Source organism: Rhamphochromis longiceps, linkage group LG18, assembly GCF_057381845.1.
Source record: "Rhamphochromis longiceps isolate RC_006_pf linkage group LG18, R_longiceps_female_GT1.1, whole genome shotgun sequence".
Classification (NCBI taxonomy): Eukaryota; Metazoa; Chordata; class Actinopteri; order Cichliformes; family Cichlidae; genus Rhamphochromis; species Rhamphochromis longiceps.
This window is the reverse complement of record NC_140574.1, coordinates 26,577,102-26,599,349: the sequence shown is the minus strand read 5'-3', so window position 1 is coordinate 26,599,349 and position 22,248 is coordinate 26,577,102. Positions and strand designations below refer to the sequence as shown.

At 40.4% G+C, this 22,248-nt stretch overlaps 3 protein-coding genes across 4 annotated transcripts; 1 reads left to right on the top strand and 2 right to left on the bottom strand.

Annotated features, from left to right (window-relative positions):
• The first annotated feature begins 823 nt into the window (after positions 1-823).
• tmem125b (transmembrane protein 125b) lies at positions 824-1,932 on the top strand. The gene is made up of 2 exons (XM_085390374.1): positions 824-934; positions 1,199-1,932. Exons 1-2 carry the CDS (start codon positions 886-888, stop codon positions 1,930-1,932), a joined length of 783 nt encoding a protein of 260 aa, XP_085246500.1. The 5' UTR covers positions 824-885.
• A 488-nt stretch (positions 1,933-2,420) lies between these two features.
• Positions 2,421-5,157, bottom strand: LOC146648495 (uncharacterized). Of its 2 annotated transcripts, none has more exons than XM_085390195.1 (3): positions 5,077-5,157; positions 3,640-3,802; positions 2,421-3,498 (listed from the first exon to the last, which is right to left on the bottom strand). In XM_085390195.1, the coding sequence occupies exons 2-3, from the start codon at positions 3,785-3,787 to the stop codon at positions 3,107-3,109; spliced, it is 540 nt and encodes a 179-aa protein (XP_085246321.1). In that variant the 5' UTR covers positions 3,788-3,802; positions 5,077-5,157; the 3' UTR covers positions 2,421-3,106. The 2 variants fall into 2 exon arrangements, with proteins under 2 accessions (XP_085246321.1, XP_085246322.1); XM_085390196.1 differs by lacking the exon at positions 5,077-5,157 and adding an exon at positions 4,919-5,034.
• Positions 5,158-12,215: 7,058 nt separating this feature from the next.
• Positions 12,216-13,419, bottom strand: LOC146648494 (protein shisa-like-2A). The gene is made up of 3 exons (XM_085390310.1): positions 13,238-13,419; positions 12,676-12,815; positions 12,216-12,501 (listed from the first exon to the last, which is right to left on the bottom strand). Exons 1-3 carry the CDS (start codon positions 13,417-13,419, stop codon positions 12,320-12,322), a joined length of 504 nt encoding a protein of 167 aa, XP_085246436.1. The 3' UTR covers positions 12,216-12,319.
• Between the last annotated feature and the right edge of the window lie 8,829 nt (positions 13,420-22,248).

The following is a 22,248-nucleotide window of genomic DNA, read 5'->3' as shown; positions in this document are numbered from 1 at the left end:
GAGGTGGCAGAGCAGGAAAGCAAAGAAATATACCTTTTTTTTCTTTTTTAAAAGAAAAGAAATATACCTGTGAAATGGTTTTATGGATAATGTTCAGTATTGCCAGGTGTGTAAGAAATAGATGAGATGCCCAGGTTAGTTAGCACCTCAGTGAGGAGATACACTATTCACTGAGACCTATCCAGCCCAGTGTCTGAGTGACGCTATCCTTGGGATCACAGAAACACCATTATCAGTGCACACTGACATCACTCAGCCCTCCAAAGGAGCAACGCAACACCCATCCACGTCCCCCACACACCATCACCCACCCTCTGCAGCACAGTCATTGTGTTCATCGGTCAGCCCATTGTCTGTGATGGAGCGTGGTGGACAGTGTCGCCAATCTCTGTCCAAACCATGATCCAACACTACTATTGTGACCAGTCTTTTTTCCTGCTTAACTTGACAAGATGCTGGTCCCGTGTGATGAGAAGAGAAGTTGGTGTCTGTTCTGCCTGGCACAGGGCTCTAAAGAGGACACAGATTATTGATCTGTGACATGAGTACAGTCGCTGTGGTGATGAAGCCTTGATGAAACGACACATGCACAAGCTACGTAACTGCCATTACCTCTCTGCTTGCAGGAGTTTCACACTGTGGGAGCCCCTGCTTCTGTCTCCAGTTTGACTCAGGACACTTTTGGCATCTACATCCACTTTCATCTCTGAAACCAACTTCAACAAATGAAGCAAAGTACCTGAAATACTGGAAGTTTTCCTCATAGCAGTTTTTTTTTCTTTTTTTTCTTATTTGCTCAAGGCAGAGATCACTTTCTTTACAGAATGAAACAACGAAACCAAACAACTGTGGGATCTTTCACACTGACTTCTCTGAGGTTTTCAGATGGGATGCAGATGGATGGACAGCAATACAAGACACTCATCTAGCACAAGTGAGTAAGTGTTTACAGGAGGTGAAGCACAGCGTGTTCTCTGTACAGTCATGGGACATAGAAAAGTTACTTGTGCTTTTGGAAATCTGTGTCCTCTAATATTCTAATAGTCTTAGTTAGCGTATTGTCTGTCTTGTCTTAATGTTGGTTTAAAATGGAGCACTGTAACAAAAAATAATTTCCCCCAGGGATCAATAAAGTATTCTGATTCTGATTCTGATTCTGATTCTGACAATCAACCCATGTTCTCCACACTAATTTAAGGTGTCGTCTTTGATTTTGGCTGTCTGAGCTGTGCCATACCTGACATGGAGACCTTTTACTACCCCATACGTCGGTCCTCAAGCCTCTACCTGGACCCTAGGCTTATACAGCGACGTATCCTGGAAGATCAAGTGGAATTATGGTGGTCCAGAGACCCACAACGCTCCTTGTTGTGTTACTGTGCCTCTGTTGCCCTCATACTCGGACTGGGCCTTGGTGGTGTGGGGCTCCTCTCCACCACCACAAGCCTATCTGGGGAATGGCGCCTAGGGGTGGGCACCACCCTCTGCCTCTTGGCACTTGCTGTCCTGCTCAAGCAGCTTCTCAGCTCTGCCATCCAGGACATGAACTGCGTGCGCAGCAGGCGTCGGATCGACCAGCTGAAAAGTGGTGGGAGGGCCGACCCCGCGCTGATTTTAGCTGTAGGGCTGGCAGTCATGCTGTGTGGGACGGTGCTAATCTTTGTGGCCACCATCGGCAGCCAAGGTCACGACAGCAGGGAAATGTTGGTTTCTGGTCTGGTGTTGATGGCTGCAGGGATGGGCATGTCTCTAGCTGTAGCGGGCTATAGTGTGCTGGCATACATCAAAAGAAGAAGGGAGCAGAGGAGGAGGATGAGAATGAGGAGAATGAGGAGGACAGGGAATCAAGCTGTCTGTGTGTTCAGTGTTTCTGGAGGACAAATGAGTCAAGCCAGGAGAGAGACCTCGTCGAGCAGGACCAGCCTGATCTGAAAGGACTTAAAATATCTGAGACTGGATGAAGTGGTTTAAAGCTAAAGGAACTAATAGTAGAACCGAGAAGGTTGTGTCAATATCCAAATCAAGTCTTCACAAATTTTCTTTCCACTCTCTTTATTGTTTTCCATTACCATAAAAACTGACTGCTGAGCTCTAAACACCATCACTGCAGTGCAGTCACATCATTTCTACAAGAACAATAGGCTGCTGTCAACAATGGCTCTGTAATTTGATAAGCGAATATTTCCCTCCTTTGTACTGTCTGAAGGCTCATTTATGCTGTGTCTGACTGATTATAGTTGTAAATAAAGAGCAGATGTCACATCAGATCAAAACATCGCTGTTGTAATTTCAATAAGAACGACTTTATTAAAGACGTGAATGTTCAAAAAAGTAATTTCATACAAACAAACATTCAGACTACAACAAAGATGTGTGAGTGTGAAGTTGTTTAACTCTTTGATGTTCACTGTCAGCAGAAATGTAATAAAAAAACAAAAAACTTAAAGGTAACTTAAAGGTGAATAATTGAATGGCATGTGTGAAAACAAATAGCATTTAGCAGGATATAAACATTAACATCATTATTAGCAAATAAACTGAATGTTGTAATTTTAAATATTTTCCATGTAGAGTTACATACACAGCATATGTAATATGTGAATCCATATCGATATATAGTACATTTGAGCTTTAAGAACAATTTCTACACAGCATAAAAGAAAAAAATCAAAGGTATTCTGATTGCACAACGAGTCAACATTACAGAGGTCAATGCAGCACTTTAAATGTGTTTTGTATTAATTTTGGCCCCTCTTAAGGTCGGTTATCTAATAATAACGGATAATTTGGTCAAAACATTTGCGTGGCTCAGAAGTTTCTGCAGTCAAAAAAACTTTACTGTTCAGTAAGTAGGTTGGGGCCCATGTTGGGGGTCATATAATAAATTTAAGGGTTTCAAAATGAGCAATATGAGCAGGCCAAAAAAGAAAGAAATTCTGATTTACTATTTCTTGTCAAGTTTATAATCCTGTCTTCTTTAAGGGCTCATGAGGCACAAAAGTTTTAAACTTTAATTATGGAAACGCTGCGTCCTGATGAACAGAATCAACTTTTGGAGTCTCATTATTTTTGTTGTAAACCGGTCACTTTGGAAAAATTTATTTAATCACCCTATAGTGAACTGAAGATCGTCGTCACTGTCATCTGTCCCCTCTACCTCGTCATCCTCCCTTTGTCCCTCTGGCATGTGCTTCTCACCGGGCTGGATGTAGTTGTCCTCAATGAAGCCATCGTCGTCATCATCCAACCCGGGCTGAGTCCCTCTGACTACTCCCATCCTACCGGACACATTGTTAGGGAAAGACATGTCCTCTTGACCGTACTGGCTCGCCCCATCCGACTCCTGGAGCAGGGAGTGTCTGTAGCTGGCCAGAAAGCGATGTAAAACGCGAAACTTAACAACCAACACGATGAAGAGTGAAAGGGTGATGACTGTGCCCAACGCTATAGCCAGATAGGAGAATTCCACCTTTGGGCTCTCAAATGAGCTGTTTGTCTCTGCAGGAAAAAATTTGGTTCATCAAAATCTAACAAGACAGAACCCAAAACATTTCCTATGGATTAGGTATAGTAGAATATTAAACCCCTCAAACAAGAATAACACTGAAATAAAAGGTTACTGTTTACTTTGTTACTTACTTGGTTTGCCAGTGCTATTAGTGTTGTCTTCGAGCTCAATCAGATGTTTCTGGGTGCCTTTTTCTCCGACAGCGTCTGATATAGAAGCAGTATATGCAACGTCACAGAGAAAAAGCACCACACTGATGCCACAGCTCCACAGACCCATCTCGCTGTACAAGATCTACAAAAATAAATACAGTAGTAACCAGGATTGTGATCCAAACAAGAGAGGAAATTTGGAGTCAAAAGAACAGAACTTTGGCGAATACCTTGAATAAGACTTGACTTGATTAAACTCAAATGTCAGCGGGACTGAATGCAGTATTACAAGGCAGACGATTTTGCTAAAAATTGCATTTGAAAGGATGATTGCACAGGCAGTAAGAAAAAAAAAAAAGACCTGCTAAAGTAAAGTAAAGTTTCACAGGCCTGTAGTTACAAAGTGCTGCACAAAATATAAAAGAAAATGAAACTACTGTTAACAGTGATACAAAGCCAAGTTAAATTTTGGGCCATAATTTTTTTTAAAAGCCTTTGTCCCCCTCAATCGGTCCCAGACTCGTACGAGGAACAACCAACAAATACCACGTCAGTGATCGAGGAGTGCAGGAGCACCCTGAGGAGCTGCAGGGTGCTCAATAGGAAGCAAAGAGAAATCGTCTGGAGCTTGTCCATTTCCAAAAGATGCGTTTTTCACTAAATGATTTCGTTTTATGACACCAAAGCAAGGCATCTTGTGAAACATAGAGCAGTGAGAGTGACATGAATAAAGTGATAACAATATAACATCATTTTACAGTTTTAAGATGTTAAGCTTCCATTTGACAAACTGGACACCTGTTCTTACTCTTAACTATCTTACCTATCTTATCTATGTTACTCGTTCTTCCCGTTTCATGGAGTACCATACATTTACACTGTCTGGTTGGGACGAAACATAAATTGTCAGTCATCATCATTATTATCGTAGCACGGAAGCATCAGAGATAGTATGAGTATAGTATCTGAAGCCTGCTCAGATTGTATAAGATAAAAGATCACAAATGATTTGACCTTAATCACAACATTAAGATAAAAATATTTAAGTTCTCTTCACATAGACAGTCACATGATGTTGTCAGGCCTTTAGTAACGTCCAGAGAAATTTTAAAAGACCTTAATTTCTTACTAATTACCTTCAATCTTAAAATAAAAGCACTCTCTTTATCACCCAACAGCAGATGTGTGTATACCGACTGTAATGTTCTTTACATTGTGTCACTAGCCTGTTTTCTTTCCAAATATAAACTCGGTTTACCTTCTAATGCTGGCCAGAGCACAGTAGCTGGTTCACTGAAGTCATATGACCACAACATACCTATGTTCACTCAGTAGTGTCACTTAATATTATCATTAACACAAATGTCATGTTACGCACACTGCAAAGCACACAAAAATCTATGTAAAAGTCCTTACCTGTGCCAAAACTGATAGAGAAGGTGTATTTTGGTCTTCTTAGCTTAAGATTTTGTTTTCCCCTTCCGTTGCTTCAAAAACAATAAAAGGCCTGTCTGGGCAAAGGTTACAAGACACGCCATAATGTCTCCCTTCTTGCACCATATCCTCAAGACAGATGTTAATGATTAACTTCACTGGGTTTATAATTTTTTCTTTGCCCTGTGTAACTACTTTCTTATATATTCAATCAATTCAATGTTATTTATATAGCACCAGCTCACAATACCAGTTGCATCAAGGTGCTTTATATTGTAAGGAAAAGACCCTACAGCAACACAGAGAAAACCCCAACAATCAAACAACCCCCCATGAAGAAGCAGTGGGTGTTTTTGTTCAGAATATAAAATAATTTCAAAAGTCAAAAACTCTACTGCTGTTGGAAGTAATGAAAAGCCTGCTGGCAGGAAACAAAGAGAGTTAATGAGTAAAAGGACAGTTACACTGATGCATCTGTGCTCTTGGGCCAAACAGTGGCACTGTAATCACATCAGACATAAAACAAAGACACTCCACAGAGCCTCCACAGCTCTGTGTGGAGGGGGCAGCTGTGTTAGCTCACAATCGCTTTTGTAATGTTAAAAATCATGAAAATAACAACAACATGCACTTAAAATATCTCCTTATACAAAAGAGAAAATAATACTTAATATTTCCTCTTATTTAATGTATAACGGTGTGTTATTGTGAGCTCCTCATGACTTAATCTATGTATCTTGAATTACTGTGATGCATAACAGACGTCGGTGCTGGATCATCAGGCAGTGAGGTGCCTGATGATAACTTAACTAATGTGATTAACTTGAACTGAACGTGAGCAAAACCAAAGAGATGGTGGTGACCTTCTCCAGTTGGCAGAGGGATCTGGCTGCTTCAGTCACCACCACCATCCACGGGAAGCCAGTGGAGGTAGTTGAGGAGTACAAATACCTGGGAACCATCTTTGACAACCTCCTGAAATTCTCTGCCAACACAGAGGAGATTCTCAGGAGGTGCCACCAACGGCTATACCTCCTTAGGAAACTCAACTCCTTTGGAGTCAGCACACCCATCATGATGACTTTTTACTATGCCTTCCTAGAAAGCATCCTGACCTGCTCCATTACCTGCTGGTTCCACTCCCTCAGCCAGGAACAGAAACAGGAACAGGAACAGACTGCAGCACACTGCATCAGTGTCTGCCTGTCAGAACTCTGCCACAGGTTTTCAGTCAACAGGCCCTTAGACAGGCAGCCAAAATCATCCACGACCCCTCTCACATTCTTCACCCCGCATTTCAATGGCTCCCCTCTGGGCGACGCCTCCGCTGCATTTCCTGCAGGACTGAGAGGAGGAGACCCACCTTTGTCCCCAATGCCACTCTGCTTTTTTAACTCCAGCAGACCATTTCCCACACCAGAAACATAAACTACCCCACACTCTTTTTATACTACCGACACTTTATTCACTCTTAGTCACTGACAATTATTTATTCACCTTTCAGTCACTTTAATGTTAAACTGTGTAATTTTAAAACTGTACATACTGTATATTCTGTTTATTAAAATGTATTATACTAAAATTCTATCTCTTATAAACAACAACAAAAAGTTTAATCCAATTCAACTGAGTTTTATAAAGCACCAATTCGCAATACCTCAAGGTGACATTATGACACATGAACTACACCCTTCAAAGACAAATTCTAAAAAGACAGGTTTCAGTACAGAAGTAGCTTCTTGAAAGTATGGAAATTGACACAAGACCCCTTTAGGTGCTGCTTCAAAGTGACATACTCAAAGCGCTCAGTGGTTCTTAAGCAGCGCTGGTTTCTTTGCTTATATCAGCTTTATGTAAGGAGTTCTTTCATCTTTGATGAATGTTACTTTTCTTCACTGATTTTTTTCTTTTCTTTTTAATCAACTCCAGACAAATTTTTTCACTTTCATCTTAGGACTTTATGAAAATTATGTCCTTGTGGAGCAGGTGGTTAGTTTGTAAATTTCAGGTTTTATTGGAAGATCTTGCCAAGCACGATTATTATTTTATTTGGATCCTACCCGAGGCTTAGCAGATGTGCTCTTTCCTCAACAGAGCTGGATTCATATAAAAACTGATCGGCATTAACAAACACCTGTTTATTTAACACCATTTAATTGCATTTTGTTTTAAACGTTAACATAACAAATGTGCATGGGCAGCTCGTTTTCTCAATTTCCACCAAAGTGCATATTTAACCTCCTAGGACCTGGCATCCACATATGTGGACATCACATTTTGGGTTATTTAGAATAAAATACTCAATTTTGCTCTACAAGGGATGGATGGATGGATGGATGGATGGGCCCCAATATGCCCAAATACCAAAGAGAAATTAAAAATGCATGCCGTGGAAGAGTTCGGGTCTTAGGAGGTTAAGGTTTATCTAGGAATACCGAGACATATAGTAATTATAACAATATTTCCATTCATGAAGGCGTCTCTTTCAGTTGTAGACTTTATTGATACATCTAGCTTTTCTTGACTTGGTTACATGTTGTCAAGTTGGTTTTCTTAACCCCTGAAATAATTCTGTCATCATTCACTTGTCATCTGTTGCTAAGCTGGTCAGTGCGTGCTTTATTTTTAAAAATATACCAAATTGTTGATTTGACCACTCCTATTGCTCCTTCACTCACATCGATATTGAGAGTTCCAGTGAATCACTACCAAATGTAAGTTCAACACTCGGGTTTAACTCACATCTCTTGATTTGCCATGAAATATAATTAATACTATACCAACAGTCAATTATCCAATTATATTTGAGCCTCTAAAAACTGTATATGAAAATGTCTGTAATTCTTAGACTCATAGACAGATTTTGTAATGTAATGTATTCATGTTTAAATAGTTTTTTCTAGTCTTACCAACAGCTTATATTGGAGGAAAGTGGCCATAAATAATATAGATACTAATGGTTTATTTTAAAGACGGTTCATATTCTCAGATGAGGATACACTAACAAGAACATAATAAAAATAATACATATATAATTATGAATATCATATTCTGTTAATAGGTCTATCTGAATCCTAAGCACTAAAGTGGAAAATGACTGCAAAGCACACAATTTAAGAGAGTAATGACTCAGGCAATTGATTATACACGGTCATGCCTTCCCTTCAAAAACTCAGATCCCGAGGCTTTAGCAGGGATTTGAGCAGATTTCATGGAGCCCAATGACTTCTGTGTTGGTCTTCTGATGCCTTCAGATCTTTAGATGTTCACACAGTCTTTAGGCGTGCACAGTGTTGTTCCTGTTTGAAAATTCTTTCAAACAGAAAAAGTTCAGAATTTCTGTGAAACTTTTTTAGTTTTAGTTTAGTAGTTAGTTTATTCAATAAAAAAAAAAGCTTTTTTATATTACCCATCCATCCTCTTCCACTTGTCCAATTTAGGGTTGCTGGGAGTTTCTTTCTCCTGTGATTCCCCACAGCCAAATCTACAGAAGAGCTATTAGAGCAGATTATGAAATGATTTTTACACAGTGCAGCACTTAGATGTGAGCTACAAATGAAGTCCTCCAAATACATAAAGTATGATTTTTACAGTAGGTTTGCATTCATTTAAACCAGCAGGTTTAATTGGTTTGCTGTCACTTGTACCATTATGACAAACATCTACAAAATGCTTTTACAGTTGTCCATTTGCCATCTAACAGGTCTTGCAGATCAGCCCTCCCAGGCAAAAGCAATCGGTTTGAATACATGAATCTTTGCAGTGTGAAGCAAGTAGATGCTAATGAAGGTCCTAAAAGTCAGCTTGTTCTCTATTACAGGAATACATTACTCACTCAGATTTGTGTGCAATTAGACTGTAAAAAGAATCTAAAATATAAGCCATTTATATTCTTTGTCATTATACTCAGAGTGAGCAAAATGCCTTTGGTGCTTTCTACACATACAGATTGCTGTACCTGTAATTGATGGCTGTTATGGAAGTATAGTTTTATTTACAACCCAAATAAGGTTAATAACCAGTGTGCCTAACTCTTTGAACTGCAGTGCACGATGATCAAAGAGGGCTTGTTGTCACTCCTGCTGGCTTTCAGAGACTTTGCCTCTCTGCAGAGAAATGATTAGAAGAACTGAGAGCCAGTAACAAATCTGTCTAACTCGGAGTCTCACTGACCGTTCTAATCTGTGTCTCTTAATTTCTTCAACCACCAAAGCAGCCTGCAATATAGAAAGTGAGCCAGACAAAGGCTTCATCATCATCAGTCGCTCAGCTGAACACATTTAATAGAAAAACAACAAACATTAACTTTAAGTATTTCTTTGAAAAGCATGTTTGTGCAGAGAAACCTTATGATCACCCAAAGAAAATGAAAAGAGAATAAGAGCGCAAGGAGTGGTGTTATTTTTAAGATAAATAATTTCCATGTTGTGCACTTAAATAGTATTCACATTGCAGTTGATCAGGCACCACGTCTGCATGACATATGATGTGATGTACTTTCATTCAGGTTTTACTGATGCTCTTTGAAGAATAGTGTGAATGTGTACATTCAAGTGAAGCATTTGAAAGCCATTCTAGTCAAACAAATATGGATGAAACTTAGTAAACATCTCGTTTTCCTCTTTCATCAAATGTAAATTAATGTTAAATAACAGAGCTCACACTTACATGCTAGCAAAACACAAAAATTCTTAAAGGAGGCTTTTTAAATTCTTTTTTACGTTTAGACCACGTTTTAACAGAGAAAATGGCACAGTGTTGAAACAGGAATTTTAATTTGGTTACGGAGCTCGGTAACCAAATTAAAACATGAACAATCAAAGCACAGATATCGGACGTTTTGCATTCATTTCGCATCAACATTCAGATCATCAACAAAAAAACAAAAAACAAAAAGCAAGTGCACTTGAAAGGTTTGATTATCCAGAACATACTAAGAACAGCCTTCTAGTGAGTTCACAAAACAGCAGCTTCTACAATAACAGTGAAAACCGATCAGAACTCATCACACAAAAGCTTGAAAGCCAACATGATAAGCGAAGCTGAAACTCATCAAAGCTGACTGTGTTTGTATAGGGCTTGCTGTCTGCACCATCTTGCTTGAGATGTCCTAACAATAAAAGCTTTGTATACATAAAAAAAGACTAACAAATTGTTCTTGACTAAATGGCACGGTGGTCAGAAAGCTTTGATTTTGTCCTGGAAAAACTTCCACCTTTGATCACAGATGTTTTTCACCTCGGTTTGGTTAGATTTAGGCACGAAAAAAACTTGGTAAGGTGTATGAGGGAAAAATGGCATTAGGTTAAAGCAGACCTCTTCCATTGTAGCATGTTACTGTAATCACATTGAATTTTTCAGTTTCACAGTTTTTGTTTTTTGGGGGGTTTTTTGTACAAAGGGACAAGAGTGCGATGGTAAAGTGCAAACTGCATCCATAACAGTTGCTAACACAGCTTCGGCTCTTTGTAGGCATCTGCACGGACAGCATGTTAACACAAAACTAGCCAAGAACCCAGAATGCTACTAAAGCGTAGCCTCAGGTTTATGTTGTTATATTGTTGGTGATTATGTGACAGTGTGTTTCAGGTCACGTTACAATGTGACAAGAAAGTAATATAACAAGTAGTGTAGTTAATTACTTTTTCTGACGAGTAATTGAGTAACATACTGCATTACTTTTAAGAAAAGTAACGACTAATGTGTAATACATTCTTTTCTTTTTTTCTCTTTTTTAAATGCATAACAACCCCAACACTGCTTAGGACCATTTGAAAGTACAGCATTATAGCAACCCATCCATCCACCCTGACCTCCTCCTCTTCTTAGTCATTATTACTATGGCCACTAGAGGACACTCTTACAATAAAATGCATGCTTCTTTCCAGAAACACCTATCTATTCATCCTATATTTTAGGTTTCCGAACCACATGAGCCAGTACTGGGGGAACATTCGGCTTAATGTCATCCATTAAATACAGCTGCAAAGTGCCATTTCAGTAGCAGATGCATGAATTTGAAGGCTTTTAATGTGCCAAAACACTGGACAGCGCTTAACAGTACTCAGACAAAATTTTACATTCTAAGCATTTGTTGCCATCACCAGTTAATAGATCTTATGCCATAATGATCACAGTTTATTAGTGGAAATGTACTCCCCCAGGAATGTGTGCTTGCATGTGATTCACTGATGTAGCACCTCACTATTCCATTCAGGTTCAGCTTTTTTAATCAGAGTACCGTCTGTGTTAGATCCTCTTCTGCCTCCCAGATTTTATGCAATAGAAGAGGTTTTGTTTATGTGAGACTGTACAGCGCACACCATACGTTGACTGGTTCATTCTTCACAATAATAATGAATAACAATGGTATCCTTTAAAAGTGATTCAGGTATACAGTGATGCGATTTTAACTCTAAAATCTGTGAGAATTACGCTGCCATCAGACTCCTTCATGTTAACTGATTCAGCAGAATCCTTGTTGGTTATGTTAGAGAAACATGATGACTGTGGTTATAAGAAACCTGTACCGGACTGCCAGCAGGACACAGAATATAAACCACAAACTCCAGTGTCAGAATAAGAGATACCCAACAATTCAAGCCCGCCTCCAGCCATCACAAAGGGTTTTACTTGAGGTTGCTTGTCCAGAGAATGTAAACATAAGCCACTTTAAAGATCTGAAAAGTCAACTGATGGTGCAGTTCTGTGTTGTGCTGGGAACGTTTCACTCCCACAAATCGTTCAGTCTCTGAGTAAAATGTAGAAGATTCAAATCAGAGTGCCTCCCGACTTAAAACACTAGCTTGGCTTTCTCTTACCCAAATGCAACATCTTCAGCACATAAATGTGCTTAAAACTGTATGTCCTCACTGTAAACTGCATATGACTCAATGATTCATGTGTTCAAATGAATCTTTGGCTTTCAGAAAGCCAAATTTATGCATTAGTTTCCAAAAAGATGGAGGATAAGTAATTTCCACCCGTGAGGAGGCCACGAGGAAAGACGACTTTAATGCATGAAAAATGTCAACAAGGCAAGAAACGTCACAGCCTTCTGAGCGTGTGCTTCTTACTACTGGTCTAAAGTTGTGTTACTCAGTATATACTCCTTTCAGCCACCGCTCACACTGTATCAGTTACTTTCCTCTCATTCATAGTTGTCCACTTGTACCACAAGGCTGTTTCCTCGTTGATTTGCCTTATTGACAGAGTGCTGCTGTCCTTATGAAGGACTTTCCACTTTCACTCCAGTGACTGTGGGTGTAAAACACCTCTGGAAAAGGTGCTCTGGGTCTGGCGACTGATTGTCACAATCCACCTTCCTGTTCACAAAGGGATTTTTGAATCTTTGTGGAGCAGCGGCGCAGGGCACCCTCACATGACTCGGCCCCTCACTGGGATCTCCTGCCAAGAAGCCACAGACAGTTGCACAGAATAAAATGATTTATTTCGAGCTCTCTGTAAAAGACTTCAATATTGATAAAAATAAAAAGTAAAAGTGTTGAGATTTTGTCAGAAATTACACAAACAAACAAATTCCTATCATCAGAGGGAATTCAGGGGAGGATTCATACTAACCTGGCGCTCTTAGGGGTAGGCCGTTGTCAAGACGACGAGTGGGTTTGGTGACGATAAAGAGGTAGCAGAGGACACACACAGTGATGAGGAAAGCAAGGAGGACGACCGCTGCTATAGACAGACCGACCAGAGCACCGATACTGAGAGGAGAAGAGAGAAAAACATCTTTTTAACCTGATCCCTTAATGAACAGAGAGGAGAGGACACTGACTGATGTGAGGATTTAAAAAACACAATGAACGTGAAAAACAACTTTTTTATCTGCTAAATGTTTTAAGTGCATTCCTTAGATGGGTCTTACTCGCAGAATTAAAACGAAAACGAGTTCTTTATGCAGTGAATGGATGAACTGAAGTCTTCAAGGAACAGCAGGAACAGAGGCAATTGGATTTCTCAAAGATTAAGGGTTCAATAATGTCAGTTAAGTGAGGCTTTTATTGCGCAAAAAAGTAAACATTAAAAATGAAGAAAATATTGTGATTATTAGTGATTAGCTCATCCACTGATAACAAGCACATTATTTTATTTTTTAAGGCAGAAAATAAAATAAAATTGCACTTGCCTGAGCCACCACATGTACCCGTACTCATACGGGAAAAAACTGTTTGCATCATCACAGCAATATTTAATATCGTTAAATCCACAACAGTAGATGGCAGCGGCAGCATTCCCTGGTTTAGGACAGGAGAACGAGTCCACGAACACCCCGTCAGCGCTGTAGTAACTGCTGCATTCAGCGCTCATGTTGCAACAGAAAGAGGGGGGGAAAAGAAAATGAAAAAAAGAAAAAAACACTTAATGAGCGGCTGGAGGAATAGAAGAGGAAGGTTCCTGCGTGGGAGCGCGCCCCGCGGTTAGACCAGTGGAGCAGCGCGTTGTTTTTCATCGGCAGCGTGTTTCTCAGTGAGTGAACGCGCAGAGAGATGGAGGTGAAAAACTTTGAATTTGAAGAAAACTGCAGCGCCCACCAACCTCCTACCTCTCTCTCTCTCTCGCTCTCTCTCTCTCTCTCTCTTCAGTCACACACGCAAACATGAGAATGCATATCCTTGACTTCGTGACTTTCGAGTTGCCTGACCATAACCTTACTTTAATACAGTGTTTCATTCATTGCATTTACAATTTATGACGTGTGCTATAATGTGATAGTGGACTCTCCCAGCTGTGATTTAGCAGATTTTGCACCCTGGACGGTTCACAAGCTAAAATTGAACTGAACATTAGGCTGGAGATCACTGAAGTCAGAGAGTCCTTTTCAGGAGCTAATACGGGGATGGGAACGCTAATGAGATGTGTCAGCACTGCCTTTAGTTCTTCAGTTCACAGCAGATGAAGTGTTTACTTCTTACACCTAACCCAGCCTCAACCATACAACATTACCGAATAACATCAAAGGGACTTGCTTTTGGTTCCCATAAAGAAACATGTCCCCATTATGTGACAAGTTCAGGGCCCCACAACATGAGAAAGACCTGAACACACACACACACACACACACACACACACACACACACACACACACACACACACACACACACACACACACTGGCTCACTCCACTTACTCTGAGGTTTTAAATAGTATGATTATTGTTGGAATATTTAATTTAAGATACAGCAATGCAGTGGAGAGCATGACAGAGCTCTGTGCCCATCTGATCATTTTAGCTTCACAACGCTGAACAGCTGGTGGGCAGAATATTATCTGTAAGTTATGGCAGCAATCAAGCAGTGCTGTGATAATTAAAGCAGGCTACTCCACTGACTTTTAATTCTAAGTGATGTTCCAGAGGTGTTGCTTCTACACTGTGGGAATAAAAATATAAATAGGGTGCAAATACAAAAACATTTTGTTCCCAACTCCATATATGCTCAACCAGGGAGCAGCTGCACAGAGAGAGTTTGATGCATATAGCTTTTTCCTCGAGCCTTATGCAGGTACGTGCAGCAAATACCTAACCATTTCTTGAAGCACACACACACACACACACAGATATATATACACCTGGCGACACCTGTGTTGTCAGTTTGGCTACATGGAATTGCACGGGTCTTCGACTGATCTCAACAGCTAAGATATTATCAAGGGTTTGAGAAGAAGAAAGGTTTAAGACATAGATTTTGGAAATGTCTAATAAAAGCAATTAAATCCTTCAAAATATCTGAGAAAATGCTCATCAGCACATCTAGTGACCGAAGTGATCTCAATCTTAGTCAACTAAGAGACTGATGGTGATAAAAAGAACATTCCAGTATGCATATTAGAGATGTTTCATTCATGCTATGTTTTTCAAGTCACCAAATGACCAAAGCCAGAAGCTAACTGTGTCTGTTACCTTATTGCACAGACTAAATTACAGAAAATTGTTAGCTAAATGTAATTATAGACATTGATTGCTATGTTAATTTTTGTATTTTAACATTTTTCTAGTTTTTGCTTCATAGAGACAATCCTGGGCATAATGGCAGAAAAGGAGGAAAAAGCTTTTGTACACATGATCTTTTAATGGCCCCCTGTCAAATGTTTCCATGATTTCAAAAAGATATAAATGGTTCATCTGTTTGAATCATTTCTTTCTTGAATAGACCCTCAGACTCTGTATGACTCATTTAGAGTGATCACAATTCTATGTCATACATCTCAAGCTTTCGAGGATATTTAGTTCATATTAGAAAGTCATTATTGAAAAGAGACTGCAATAGAACATGTTCACAACTATCCTGTCTTTGTCTTAATGACAAATTATTCTCATTGCAAAGAAACTTTTTAAATTGTAGCCTAAGTTAGTTAGGTACGCAATTTGAGACTTAAATGTACTTCCTGAGTCATCATCAAGAGATATGACATAAAGAACTGTAAACCTGACCACATTTCTAATCAATAGTACTGAATACTTTTTTTTTTTTTTTGGCGTGTCTGCTATTGATTGTACTGTAAAAAGGTCAACAGAAGCACAGCGGCTGTATGAAAAGGCTCATTACTGGTGCAAAGTCTTCTGTATCTGCTTCTCAGTAAGACTGCTTGCATTGAGTGTCAACCTTGGCTAAAAATGAAGCCAGTGCACAGCTGCCAAATTTGTTGTATGACTTTCCACATAAGGCTGTTTAAATGTCAAGGTTTTTTTTATTTATTTATTTTTTTAAACCAGAAATAGGCATTAATTGCCTGGCTTATAAACTATGTTAGCCATTAGATCATGACAACTAAAGTCCCCTGCAGTATTCTTGAGCTCCTTATTTTTTATATTTTGTTAGGAAATTGGAAAATTGATGCAGTGATTTATTAAAGTGTGCAAACATACATAGAAATGCCAACCACTATGACAAAGACTCCACAAGGTTTTACAGATGACTGTAGACACTCACTGTTGTACCTCTCTTCAGACCTCCTCCTACATACTTATTGATAACAATTTGAACCAAGTATTGCAAATTTAGATACATCTATAACTCCACAAACTCCCTGTTGCCACAGATTTTCAGTCATTTTTTGTGTAATTTGGCACAGCTCAGCCTTTATTTCCCGTTTCCCTTTCTTAAGAATGTTTTTGACAGACTCCCTTTTGTTGCAAATGTTTTTTTAGGCTTGCCATTTCTTCTTTCATCCTCCACTTTTCCAGGTTCCTCAGATTTATTTTTAATGATGAAGTGCACATTATGCTGAGATATGATATTTTAAAGACAAAGTATTTGGTAAACAACTTTTTAGGAATGACTTAAATTACTTAAAAATTCTATTCCATGCCTGTCAGACTGTGTTTTCTTTGGTATTTTTCATAGATGGAAACAAACTAAGCACCTAAAGATACAATTAAATATTACTTCTTTACTGGTTATTGGTTCTATGTGTAGTGGGAATGCTGAAAAGCACTCGCATGGGCTGATTTTCTTTCCACCCGATCTCTTCCTGCCCGCATGATGAGTTTTTGGCAGAATTAAAATAAAATTTCTCTCACCTCACTCTGAGAGCAGCACAGCTAAGAAACTACAAAATATACAGCAGGGGAAGCGTAGTGTTGTGGAGTTTGTGACTGACTTTCGTACACAGCAGACGCCTCGTCTGTGTCTGCTGCCTGGAGAAAAACTCCCTGGAAGGCATAATCGGAGTAGCCAGAGGCTGGCTAGTTTTTCTCCAGGCCCTCAATGATCAGGTGAGGGATCATGTAGCCTCCCATGATGACCTTTCCTCTTTCAAGGATTTGATCTCTCTCCCTCTCAGGACAGATAATCGCTTGAAGGAAAGAGAGGCCAGAAAGAACTGTAAGTCCCACCGTGCTTTCTTCTGTTTGTCTCCAATTTCCATCTCCGCACCGCCGCTTCAGCCCACATAGCAGACAGATCTGGTCCGGATCTGGTGTCAAGCCGGCACTGCTGGCTGACTTCTGGCATGGTAACTGGTATGTCATCCAGATATGGGCCAGGCCTGGCGTAGATGGCCCTGTTTATGGCATGCCATATCTGGCCGGATTGTGGTTTGGTTTATGTGGCCCAGGCTCATAGAAAACAGGTCTGGCCCGGATCCGGCATCAAGCTGGCACTTCTGACTGACTGGTGACATGGCAGGGTGTATGTCAACCAGATGTGGGCCAGGTTGGCAATGATGGCACTGTTTATGTTCCTATTTTCCTATTTTAGTTAGAAGACCCAAATGCCATGTTGCTATACTATACTACTATGGTAGCCAACGATTCAAATGCAGGTTTGACAGGTTTGTGAGTGTTCACTTTATCCAAAACCTAGTGAGGGTTTACTCATGTTTACCAGTGGGTGGCTGTAGCTCAGGAGGTAGAGCAGGTCACCTACTAATCAGAAGGTTAGTGGTTTGATCCCTGGCTCCTAAAGTCTGTATTTCAGGACTGTGAATGTGTATGAATATAGCTAGGAAGCATTCAGTTTAGAGAAAGTGGGTGAATGTGGTATGTTTTATAGAGCACTTGAGTAATCTGGGAGAGTAGAAAAGCGCTATATAAGAATCAGTCCATTCACTGTCTGAACAGAGCTTCGTCATGTTACTATTATGTTCCAGTATTATTTGATATATTGTTAATTTTGAATTATATAAATTATTCCATTCAAAATAAATTTGCTGCATTACCTTTGTTGAGACATTTTTAATCTGTGCTAAATACGGCACATGTTGTTATTACCTGGCTTGATTAAGGTACACATTAGGCTGACATCTGGGGCCAGAGATGAAACTGTTCTGGGCCAGCATAGGGCCAGCAGTGTGTCTGCAACTGGCCTTGTGCTGGCCCATGTGTTGGCCACCTCTGGTAAACCAGATCTGGGCCACCAAAGGGCCATCATTCTTTGCGGTAGGTGGGCCATGTGTACGCACATTGTATGGGCCCGATCCGAGCCATACTAATTTTGCTGTGGGAGGTGTCAACTTCCGCTCTGTCACCTCCTCTCTCCCTCTCAATTGAACCGCATCCCGAGCCCATCCCAATAGGTAGTTCGTGGCTAACTGCAGAAGAGAAATGCTTGTATTGCAGGCCGCCTTCATCACCTCTTGCCCAGTTCATCCAAAAGGCTCCTCCTGCCAGTAAGTTCAAGGCAGATCCCTGACATCTACTAAACCCCAGTTATTGCTACCTGTAACTCCTATCCTAAACCATGTCACTCGGACACTACAGCCTCTTGTAGATTCTAGGGTAGAGCAAACTCTTATACATATTGAACTAGCTAACCAGTTGTGTCTCCCTTTTGTTCCTTTAAATCCCACCAATTCCTGCTACCACTCTAAACAATCAAGGATTCGCAACTATAATCCACCAAACTGAACCTGTCAGTCCAATCATGTCCTGCAACCACCGGGAGACTCTCACGTTCTTTACATTCACCTCGCAGACATTCCCGTGATCCTCAGCTACCTCTGGCTTCAAAAGCACAACCCTCACATTGACTTGCCTGATCATAGGATCTGAAGTTGGTGTCCTTTCTGTTTGGCTAACTGCGCTAGCTGCACTCACTTCTGCACTACCCACCGTGACCTGGAACTCCTGTGTTGCTGCCTCTTCCCCAACAAATCTCTCCACCGTTAAATACCATGACCTCCATGAAATATTCAGTCAGGCCAAAGCATTGTCTCTTTCACCGAATCGCCACGGTGATTGTACTATAGAGCCCCTCTATCATCCAGCTGGCTCTGCAATCTGTTTCGACACAAGAGAGAGGCCATAGAAAAATATATCCGAAATCTCTGGCAGCTGGTAACATCCGTCCATCTTCATCTCTGGTATTTGTTAGTTTTTTCTTTATGTCTAAGAAAGATAGGACCCTCCATATTGATTTCCGGGGGCTGAACGAAATTACAATTAAAAACAAATACCCTCTCTCACTTATTAATCCCACATTTTTGAGCCCATCCATGGTGCCACAGTTTTCACTAAACCTGACTTACGTAATGCTTATCACCTGGTTCACTTCCATGAAGGGAATGAATGGAAGGCAGCCTTCAACACCCTGTTAGGTTATTTCAAGTATTTCGTTATGCCATTCAGTCTCACTAACTCCCCAGCAGTCTTCCTGGTCCTTGTCAGCGATGTTCTAAGGGATTTTCTAAATGTTTTTGTGCTTGTCTACCTTGACGACATTTTGACTTTTTCCAAGACCCCAAAAGAGCACAGAGTACACGTCCCTGAAGTTCTACAGTGGCTGTTGGAAAACCATCTGTACATCAAGGCTGAAAAATTTGAGTTCCACTCTTCGTCAGTCACCTTCCTGGGCAATATTTTGGCAGGGGGACAGTTGAAGATGGACCCCACTAAGATCCTAGCATTCACCGGCCCGCTCCCACTACTCGCAGACATGCATAACAGTTCCTCGGCTTAGCTAACTTATATCAGCACTTCATCCATAACTACAGTCAGGTAGCCACACCCCTAACTCACCTCACCTCCACAGATTCCTTTCATCTGGTCCACTGAAGCAAAGTCCGTCTTTTCCTTACTGAAGCAATTATTCACTTCCACTCCCATTCTTGCTTTGGACAAACCATGGCCACTTCCACTCACCTGTCTCCCATCGACATCAGCATTTCTCTTTTTCACCAGTCCGTCAGCTACCTATAGTGGTAACCCTGCCTTTAGCTCCTTGTGATTCTCTCTTTTTCAGCTGTGTACTTACCTCCTGTCCTTGTGCCAGCAGCTCTTACCATATCAACACTCAACTTGCCAAGTTTGCAGTCTCGCGCCAGCTCCTCACCCACAATCTCCCCGCTTCGCTGTTCCACCACTGGAAATTGGATATTCACCTTCTCACCTGCTTGTCCTTCTGCCCACTGCCCATCCTGGAGTTTCCACAAACTCAGATTGGAAAAACACAAACTATCATTCACCACCCTGCTGCTCACTCAGCCCGCTTCCCCTGGAAGACTTAAACTGCTCCAGCTTCTAGTAAACTCATGCCTCAGTCTATCTCCCTCCTTCAGATGCTCTGTTCTCTTTTCCTCTACTAATCTCTCCCCTTCTGTGTTGGAGAGCCTTTCGTCTCAGTGAACTCCCGTTCCGAGCCCCAGCGTCGTTCCACACTATTCTCACCAGTAAATTGTCTTCAGTGTCTCCCGAGCCCCTATGTCATTCCACGCCATTCTTACTAGTTAATCGTTTACTGCACCTGTGTAAATAAAACCCATGAAACTGATCACTGTTTCAGTCTGGTATCAGCTATGTCTGGTACTGGCCTCCGGGCCCTGTGACAGGCTGGACTAAAAATGGCGTGATAAGCAGTCGGTGTCCAAAGAAAAACTTTGAAAGACCTTCAGCAAACTATTCGAGGGCTATAGTTTTTGAAAATTATTGCCTAAGTTCACTTCAAAAAATGTCTGTACTCTGGGAGTATTAAAGGCTGAAAAGAACAGAGCAAAAGGGGAGAAAGTATTGAATTTATAAAAATAAAATCAACCACTCTGGTTCGGTTTTTCTGTGTAAATGATAATAATCGCAAATCTTGAGCTTTACAAACAAAAGACATAAACTAAAAAGTGGCAGAGAAAAAGAGAATTTAGAAGGACATTTGAGGAAGACGGATTAGATTATTGAAAAGTAATTTTATAATTATTTAATATCCTTCATTGGTTACTCCTCCACAGCTTCTGGTTTGGTATGCAAAGCACCTGAATCTGCTAAATTTTGCTGATATGTCATTTGTAATGGAGTACACTGAAGCTCACAGCAAATGATGACCTGTAGATGCCGAACATGTCCGCCTAGTCTAAATGAATGAGAAACACACCAGGCCTGACTGCTCGCTGTAATCCCAGATTATCTCTGGCAGACCAATCCAGAAACAGGGAAAAATTGGCAGAAGAAAAGGGATTATTTGACAGTGGTTGGGGATTGTGGAGCAGTGTGGCAGCTCAAACACACACCTACATGTTCATCAAACTACTCACACATCTTCACAAACACAAAATGGACATATAACAGAATATTACATATTACAAGATTATGAACATACACAGCTGCATGTTCGCGACTGAAGCCCATTCTGCTCTCATTTCAGATGAGTTTGTGAGCATATCCCCGTGAGAGACAAATGATCGCAGCGATGCACTGACCTCTGCCACCAACACATCACCCTCATGCACAACTGGAATTCCATCCATCTGCTCCTTTTTCTTCTGCTTCTTTCTCCCATCCATCTCCCTTACCCTATTAGTTCAGCTTTCTTTACTTGCTTGGTAAACATCCTCCATCACTGCACTGTGCCACATGACTGATGATACTGACCAACTCTGTGCACACTGTGGGCTGCATAATAGTGACACAGTGCCACATGGCTTTGAACTTTTTTTGAACTTATGTATTCATATATACCTCTGTGTTTTCTAAAAACCCACAATTGGTCAGAGAAGTATTTTCTCAATCAACATCTACACACCTGCAAGTTGTTGGCATGAGCTGACTGAGCTGTTTGAATGTTACTTGATTTAAAAAAAAAACAATTTTACTCATCTTTCAGTATCAAAGACATGCCTGAAGTGCCTGGCTATTCTGCATGTCTTCTTTGGGCACATTCATCAGAAACATTCCCAAACCAATTATTTTAGCTTAGCTGAAGACTACTGTGCTGATTAAAAGAGCAATGCATTTTGGATGGCAAAAACATTTTAGCCTTTGATTATATTCTCAATGAACACTGTGTAATACTCTCATTACAGACCTATCAGAATAGAAAGAAAAGTGAGAGGCTTCAGTGCATAACGGAGCAAGACAACAATTAGATCCAATTCTCTTGTTTAAGGCACAATGTCGACTGTCAAGACTTCAGAGCCAACTCCAGGATGCTGTTGGAAAGAAAACATTATCTGAAACTGGCAGCTAGATGGAAGAGGTTATTATCATTATTATTATTATTATTATTCCAGCTGTCACAGGGGTACACCAAGACAGATAACCATATTATATATAATATTTTATATAAAAATATTCATTTATTTTAATAGGTCAGTATCTCTTTTTCAAGAGAGACCCGTGTCTCAAACACATGTGAAGCTTAAGAGACAAACACCTTCACAACACATGATACAAAGACACATTATAGATGTTCACAAATTTAAAAACAAGCATGTC